Source organism: Haliotis rufescens, unplaced genomic scaffold (assembly GCF_023055435.1).
Source record: "Haliotis rufescens isolate VD_foot unplaced genomic scaffold, xgHalRufe1.0.p SCAF_15, whole genome shotgun sequence".
Taxonomy (NCBI): Eukaryota; Metazoa; Mollusca; class Gastropoda; order Lepetellida; family Haliotidae; genus Haliotis; species Haliotis rufescens.
This window is the reverse complement of record NW_025963835.1, coordinates 4,194,182-4,202,846: the sequence shown is the minus strand read 5'-3', so window position 1 is coordinate 4,202,846 and position 8,665 is coordinate 4,194,182. Positions and strand designations below refer to the sequence as shown.

The 8,665-nt window shown below is 38.7% G+C and overlaps 1 protein-coding gene across 1 annotated transcript; it reads right to left on the bottom strand.

The window, feature by feature from the left end:
- Positions 1–1,186: 1,186 nt before the first annotated feature.
- LOC124134950 (tektin-1-like) lies at positions 1,187–7,877 on the bottom strand. Its single transcript, XM_046500070.2, has 7 exons — positions 7,730–7,877; positions 7,116–7,324; positions 5,475–5,640; positions 4,483–4,611; positions 3,896–4,039; positions 2,477–2,699; positions 1,187–2,151 (listed from the first exon to the last, which is right to left on the bottom strand). The coding sequence occupies exons 2-7, from the start codon at positions 7,303–7,305 to the stop codon at positions 1,795–1,797; spliced, it is 1,209 nt and encodes a 402-aa protein (XP_046356026.2). The 5' UTR covers positions 7,306–7,324; positions 7,730–7,877; the 3' UTR covers positions 1,187–1,794.
- Between the last annotated feature and the right edge of the window lie 788 nt (positions 7,878–8,665).

The following is an 8,665-nucleotide window of genomic DNA, read 5'->3' as shown; positions in this document are numbered from 1 at the left end:
TACTTAAGAATCTCTTATATGATATATCACACATTATTTACAGTCTCTTTAAGGGTGATGATAATTGTACAAGCTTTAAAATATTTACCCATATTTTAATAATGACTCCCTCAATAAAATCCAACCTCGGCATTGTCGGACAAGTCCATATTTGGAACAGGTGGATATTTCCGGTACATTCTCACAATCCTCACCTGTACCTTTACTTCCAATACTAATGGTCATATCTCTCCCGCTTTTGGATGTGATCGTTTAGCCATCCCGTTTATCTGTGTTGGCAAGCTACATCTAAGGGGAACAACTCACAAGACATTCCCCTCTCAAAAATAATGTTGTCCAATACACGACATCAAGTTGCAGGTGCAGGTGCATGTTCGAATCTCCAGAAATGACATGATAGAACAATGTTTTATCGTGAAATAAATCACACTTCATTCTTTATTGTTGTTTGCTGTTTATTGTGCAGCTAGTCTTTCTTATATTCTTCTGTGATACAATGATTAATTTAACATTTCTTAGTTTGCCAATCAAGTTCTGACACTTTACACCCTTGGCATCCTTTACCTTTCTGATTTTGATTTTTTCTCAGGGATAGAATTGGATATTTATATAAGATATTGTTATCATTAACATTAGTGAGTGAGTGAGTGAGTATGGTTTGACGCCGCTTTTAGCAATATTCCAGCAATATCACGGCGGGGGACACCAGAAATGGGCTTCACATATTTTACCCATGTCGGGAATCGAACCCGGGTCTTTGGCGTGACGAGTGAACGCTTTAACCACTAGGCTACCCGACCGCCCCTCATTAACATTAGGTCAAACTAATTTAGTTCCTTGTTTTGCCCCTGTCCCCATGTCACTTTGTAGCTATTTTCAAAAAAAATAAAATATTCCTTTTAAAAGACTTCACCTGAAGGCGAGCTACTGACCCTTCGAACACTGCTGAAGCTTGAGGATGATTTCAAACTGTTTCTAGCAATATTCCAGCAATATCAGGGCTGGGGACACCAGAAATTGGCTTCAATATTGTCCCCATGTGGCGATTTGAACCCGGGTCTTCAGAGTGGTGAGCGAATGCTTTAACCTCTAGGCTACCCCACCGCCTGTTTACGCTCATTGATGTGGTATGACCTAGTGTTGGTTCCACACCTCATCTCAATTCATACAAAAACAACTAAAAGTGCATAGTTAAATTCCAGGTTTATTACCTACGATTGTGATAACATGTAAATTCACAGAATACATATACTGACAAAATGTACAGCTATATAAAGTGTACACTGGCAAAATAAATCTTCATCACAGTTTAAGATAAGCACTGGACAATAGATGCAGTACCTGGTGATATCATAAATTCACAGTTACATTCTCAGGTTAATGCATAAACTTGTTCAATGGTAGTATTGCTAGAACAGAACCATGATGACAAACTCTTTAAAACTTTGGAAACAGAATCATTTGGTGTCAAGATCTGTCAACTGAACTGAGTAAATGTTCCATTAAAGCTCAACATAATTAAAAAAATAATGTTGACCACAAAAGAGTGTTACAGATATGAATAATTTTCTCAAATGTGACATTTCTACTCAATATCAAGAACATGTAAACATTGAAAGCAGTGACCTCAAATTGACTTTTATGCTGTTTCTTGACCAAATATTAAAAATGAATAGAATTTCAATGGTACAGTTTGTAATCTTTAACAAAGGGGCATATATCGGAGATGCAAATTCATAATTCCAAACGATGTCCGAGTGAAAATATTAATGAACATAACTGTTAGTGCGACCCTCAATAACTCTGAATGTTGATGCTCTTCCTCATACCCATACACTCGACTTCATCAATAAACAGGGTGTTGGCCTTGACCTGAATATCCTCTTCCAACGACAGCTGGTTACGAATGAGTCCTTTGAGGGAATCTTGGGAATGCTGAAGACGTTCCTGGAGACGTCCAACAGATTCCTCGATTTCCCCAACTTCTTCGATGAGGCGGTACTGCACATGGTCGCGACACAGTTCCACGTTGGGTCGGTTTGTGCGGGTGTCAAGACGTGTCTGAGCCAGTTTTAGTGGGGATTCCTTGTCAGCGATGGCTTTCATGAGGCGCGAGATGTTCTCTTCGATTTCCTTGATCTGGGCAAGAACCTGGAGATGGAAATGGTTCAATATTATTGTTTGCAATACAAGGCCATTAAAAACATTTATATATATTAATATACAGTTTTGAAAATGCCAGGCCAACAGATATGTTTTTTCTATTGAAACCTGAATTACCAGAAACCTTTTTAATTTGAAATCCCTGATTGACCAATCAGAATAGATCATAGCTTTGGGAGAATCTTCACAATAACAGGTTTGTAACCTAATGTAAGAAAATGTTCAGATCCAGCCTGAATATCACTGTTCTGCCATGTTGTGGTTGTTTAGCCAGGGTCCTGATAAGACTTGCTCTAAGAAAGGCCTCCAGTACCTTGTTAAGATGGTCCTCCAGCTTGCCCTTGGTGTCCTTGGTTTCCGCAATGCGCTTGCTGAAGGCCAGGTCAACAGCCTCACACTGCTTCTGCATGTCATTGGAGGACTGCTGCAGGATACCGTCGACCAGAGACCTCAGATCCACAGAGCTCTGTCTCTCACGCTCTGCCTGCTCAATGTTGGCATTCGAGAAATCTTGCCAGTCCTCTGGTGTAACAGAACTGTTCAAGGGGGATAACTCATGTTAGGAAATGGTTAAATAAATAATTCTCATCTTAGATTAACCAGTGTAAACTCAGTTCTGTTATTATAAATATCCAAGATCGAGGCAAATCTTGCCAGTCCTCTGGTGTAACGGAACTGTTCAAGGGGGATAACTCATGTTAGGAAATGGTTAAATAAATAATTCTCATCTTAGATTAGCCGGCGTAAACTATCTCAGCTCTGTTATTATAAATATCCAAGACCCAGCATTGCATACTCGCTAGCATTGCATACTTATGTTTAAATAACACCATGCTGAAAATAGCCATCCAATCAAATTACATGTGTGATAAAGTGATGGTGATAGACACATGACTTCCTTAATTGAACCATATGGTAGCAAATATTTGTTCTAATAGACTGGAGGTGTAACATTGGTGATGCAAGACCATTCCAGTATGGAAATTTGGAGTTTCATATATCTTTAATCAATTGGACTACAGTTGTTGCTATTGCTTTTCCTCAATTCACAGCATAAATTCAGTTTTAAGACTTTTGAAAGTATTATCATAAACACATGGGTTATCATATTTTATAGCTAAAATGGATAGAATTATCATTAAAACGCCTGCGTGTTATCAGGAATGCGCGGGCCACTGTAACTTGATAATGCCCTCATATTACTTGACGACGGGCCATTATCACGCCCGTTGTAAGGTGACGTCATAGGATAGGGATACGTGACGTCACGTTCAATAGTGACGTCATCTGGTTTGTTCTATGACGTTTCCATATTTGTAAAAGTGGGTCAGTGACATTCGTGTTGATTGCAGTAAATGTTTCAAAACCGATATTGTTGTTTCTTTTTATATGATAACAAATTCCATCCATTTTAGCTATAATAACGATAACGCTATTTTTCAGGGCATTGTCATTTGCAGAAGCCCTCGGTCTTTTCAACTGCCCTCCTTCGTCAGGCAGTTAATTGAAGACCTCAGGCTTCTGCAAATGATGATGCCCTGAAAAATAGCGTTACCCTTATACTATATGTTATCATATGTACAGCTCTTGCTAAATTGCATACTGCCAACCCAGTACATAAATTCCCTCGAAAAGAAAGCTGTATTTCCAAGTATGCCCGGTATTGATTCATTAAAGCTACTTTTCTGTGAAATCCAGGCCTTAGCTGTATAGTGTGTACACCAACACCTACTTTGCCTCGATCTTGGCGGTGCCCTCCTTGTATCTGAGGTTGGCTGAGTTGTTGCGGAGATTCTGACAGTACTCATCGATGCTCATGGAGGAGAACTTATCCTTCAGATCTTTCTCCAACTGGTAACGCGATTTGCGGTTCAGTCTGAAACAATACACACATTTTAGATTGCAAGAACACCAGTGCTTGTGACAGATTGCTGCATCCTGATATTCATAAAAGAAAAAACAGGAACTCAACATTCAATACCTAATTTCTTAGTACAAAGCTCTCTGTCACAAGCATATACATATACATGTCACTGTTAAAAAAGGGCAGTGGAGAAGCCTAGTTATTGAAGTGTCCTCTTGTCAATCAACCAGTCAAGGTTCAATTCCCCACATGGGTAAAGTGTGCGAAGCCCATTTCAGGTTGCTAGAATATTGCTAAAAGAGCATAAAAAGATACTCACTGTTAAAATATTAAATATCCAGCACTTTAAAACAGAATAAAAGAAACTTCTATAAAGGAAATCTGAAAAATCTACAATGATGTTTACAACATGTCCTGGCTGGTAGGCTCATAACTGTGCAAGGGAGACAACTCACCTGATCTGCTCAGTGCCCTGTTCGAGGGTGCGTCTGAGGAGGGCTTGAACTCCCTCGATTGTCTCCACCTCCTTGATCAGTTCCTTCTGCACATCATCATGGACCAAGTCGATCCCAAAGCGCTTTTCTCTGCAGAAGCAATCCACATAGTAAACATCTGTTCCATTACTGACTTTTAATCAGACCCGAGTACCTGGATGATTAATTATGAATATCAATCTACACAATTGGGATACGATGATATGCATCTACCAAGTCAGCGAGTCTGACCATCCAACCCTGTTAGTCGCCTCTTATGACAAGCATGGGTTCTATTCTAACATGGGTGTGCTCAGGGAAACCATGCTAATGCAGATGGTTCCATCCTCGGTGAAATCATTCCAGGATTAAAGAACAATGGGTACGTGGCCGAACGAGGTTTTGGTTTCCTGCTTTTAAAACAACTAAACAAATATTACTCCAAAAACACAGTCAAAGAGAGTTGGTATTTATATTTAACCCATTAACTGACCATACGAAACAAAATCATGCAAACTAAAAAATAATGAGATATATTTATTGTTATTTCGACCTACCTTTCCTATTTGTTGAAATATCTATAAACTATCAGTCCTCAAAAGCATTACCTTATTCGACGTAATAAGCGCCCAGGGTGCTCTCAAAATTAGAAATAGGGGGCTCTTATTAGAATATTATTTTGGTGAGAAAAACAGTTGAAAGATAAATTTCGTGGTTTGTACTGACAGCCTGAAATGTTTATGTACAACAGATATATTTTCCAGAATTTAATTGCCCATAATTAAGGGCGCATATAACACACAAGTGTGTATTATACACGAATAAATAAGTCTTGTGTACATTGATCAATTGGAAGGGGTGCTAATTGGGATTGTTCACCAGCCAATATATTAGGAAATATTGCTGTGGGCACTTATTAGAGCAGGGCGATTATTACGTCGAATATGGTAGTATAAACAGCTCCATGTTCCTACCTGTTGATGAGACACTGCCTTGCTATATGCAGGGGTTCCTCTGTAGCCTCCAGTGCTTTCTCCACTCGGGTCTTGAAGGTCTGCAGACTGTCAACCTCCGTCGCGAGACTGTCAAGCTTGTCGTCAAGCTCCTTCTTCCAGTACTTGATGTCATCCAGGCGCTGCTCTGTCAGTCATAATCATCACTGTCATAAGACTATTGGAATAATAATCATTGTCATTGAAGATTTCAGGGAAAGGAATTTAGATACATTTTCTCTTGTCTGCATATTGATCTGCTACAGAGTTGCCATCTACCCATTGGTAAAAGTGGTAGTCCACACGGAAATGGCACTTAATCCTAATGTTTACTTTTGTCTTGTTTGTTTGTTGTTTAATGCTGCACTGTTTAACACCGCACTCAGCAGTATTCCAGCTATTCTGTAGGTCTGTAAATAATTATATTTGAGTCTGGACCAGACAATGCAGTGATTGCCATCGTGAGAAATGTTCTATGCAATTTGGATATGAATCTACCAAGTCAGAAAGCCTGACCATCAGATCATGAAAGTCATCCTTTATGACAAGCATAGGTTGCTAATGTTTGTTTTTATTGTTTTTTGCTTAATGTCGCACTCAGCAATATTCGACTTTATGACAGCGGTCTGTGAATAATTATATTTGAGTCTGGACCAGACAATTCAGTGATTGATATCATGTGCATCGATCTACGCAATTGGTATATGATGACATGCATCAACCAAATCAGTGAGCCTGATCACCTAATCCTGTTAGTCGCCTCTTACGACAAACATGGATTGCTGAAGACCAATTCTAACCCTGATCTTCACGGGCCAGGTTGCTAAAAACCTGTTCTAACTGGGAATCTTCACATGGCTGAAGTTTAGTACCGGTAGTATCAATCTAGTGGACTAACATTTTGAAACCTATTGTTAAGGCAATGTGAATGATTTAATAGCATGATCAAGATGGCTGCCAACAGGCTCTGTGAAAGATTATTATTCCATGCCTCAAAGTGGTGCGGGGGTAATAGGAACAGAGTTTTTTCAGAGAATGGGCCTTTTGTATATATTAATTTCACATTTATACATTTTTCTGATGACATAAAAGGACCCTAGTGCCTATCTCTTCTTAAGGCTAGAAAGGACTCTTTTTTTTTTACAGTTCCTATTCACTACTATATGAACAAACAACATTCTAATCTGCCCCATAGCAGGGGATAGTGATAACACAGTTTTCTTGTTGTCATTGTCATAAGGCTCTTGAAATTATAATTATCATTGTTCTTTGGCTTTGATAATAATTAGAATCATCCTCAGCTACCTGGAATATGTACTAGAATTAGTTTTCATTCAAACTAGTATAAATGTGTGTGCTGTGATTTAATAATTTATTCTACTTTCTATTTAAACTGTAATACACTGTACAGAAAACATGATTTTAAAGCCATGTTAACACATTGGCAACAACAGATTATATACCACATCATTAGAACCAGTATAAAAACCTATGGTTATGATGATAAGGGGGCAAATGAAAATAAACCATGAATAGTGAGCTGAACAGAAATAAACACTGTTATTTGTTTAAAGTTCTATAGCGTTCCCTAACTATAAGGATAATTGTCAGTTGAATTCTTACCGAATTTCTTGTTGACATCCCTTTGAGTTTTATCTGTCCTTTTCTCTGTTTCATCAGCTAAACGTTTTGATTCTTCAACTAATCTCTCAGATGCTGCCCTTTCGACTTCAGCATTTGCATATTTTGTGAGGTTAGACCGAGTCCAGTCCTCGTGAGCAAAGCGTGACGGGGCTGAAACCACCTTGGCCATGGCTTCTCAAAGGATGGGTCTGAAAATAAACAAAATACATTCAGTCAACTCTGCCCATTACCAGTGAGAAATATTTCATCTTATTGTTTGGACAAAAGCGTTTGTGAAACCCAAAAACATTTTTCCCCAGTGCACATCTAGTGAAGTGGTGTGCATTGCTTTACTTTTTTGGTCTTTAGATAGAAAGAATGTATATATTGTAGTAGGTCAATAAATCTTCCCCACACTTTAAATAAATAGGACATAATAACTGAAGCCGCCCCTATAGTCAACATTGTCATCGTTGTGAATTTGCTAAACCATGTAAACAAAGTCCTTTATCGGTACTTTCTAGTTGTACAATGGTTGTGCAAAGTAACGGTGTTTAAGTTTCCTATACCAGAGCCGGTGAAAGTTGAACGAGATATCAAATCAGAAACATTACCTTGAAACTTCGGGAAACTTCCAACGGATCGCGAATATATCTGGCGATTTGACCTAAACAGTGTGCTCTTTTCTACCAGCCTATTTGACAGTGGCGATTTCCTAGCAACCGTGGTTGCTACAGCAAACTGCGCGTGCGTTAACAGGAAGTTGTTGTGAAACTATTAGCTTTACAACTAATAAGAATCGACTGTAGCTGCTGGGAGTATGGCTGCTGGTGCGGTTTAATGTTATTTCTTGTGTGTTAACACATGTTTTAAATGATACCTGTTACGCAGCTTAATTATGTAGTATATGTTATGATAGCCTTTCTTACCCCTTCCATGAAATAAACTTTCTTGAAAAATGCTTTATTATAGCCAAATAAAATAATTTTATTGTGTCTCTCGTGGTTAAAAAAAACGACAAAATAAATGTGCCAGGTTAAAAATATTACAGATCTCTTTTAATTGAAGAAAATCATAACAGCCACAATTTATATTTTAGAATGGCATAACAAATTTGGTTTTGTCACCAAATGTTGTTGGTTTGTTGTTTAACGCCTCACTCAGCAATATTCCAGCTGCATGATGGCGGTCTGTAAATAATCGAGTCTGGACCAGACAATCCAGTGATTAATATCATGAGCATCGATCCACACATTTGGGATCGATGACATGCATCAACCAAGCCAGCGAGTCTGACCACCCGATCCCGTTAGTCGCCTCTTACGGCAAGCATAGTCGCCTTTTACAGAAGGTATGGGTTCCTGAAGACCTATTCTATCCCCTAATCTTCACGGGTCTATTACGGCGAATATGTTACACTTTGTATGTACTTAGCTTAGGCCATGAAAAAATAAGATTTAGGCATTTGGGGGAGGGCTACTTACCTATTTTTGTAAAGTCCTAATAATGGATTTGTTTATGGGTTGCTGAACTACCCGGATCTACACGTG

What these genes read in the sequence shown, in the direction of transcription:
- LOC124134950 (XM_046500070.2), bottom strand. Translation starts at nt 7,305, where the DNA reads ATGGCCAAGGTGGTTTCAGCCCCGTCACGCTTTGCTCACGAGGACTGG. An exon ending in CAGGGCACTGAGCAGATCAG is followed by an intron (nt 4,040 to 4,482) that starts GTGAGTTGTCTC and finishes GTATTGTTTCAG; the next exon opens with ACTGAACCGCAAATCGCGTT. An exon ending in TGGAGGACCATCTTAACAAG is followed by an intron (nt 2,152 to 2,476) that starts GTACTGGAGGCC and finishes TTCCATCTCCAG; the next exon opens with GTTCTTGCCCAGATCAAGGA.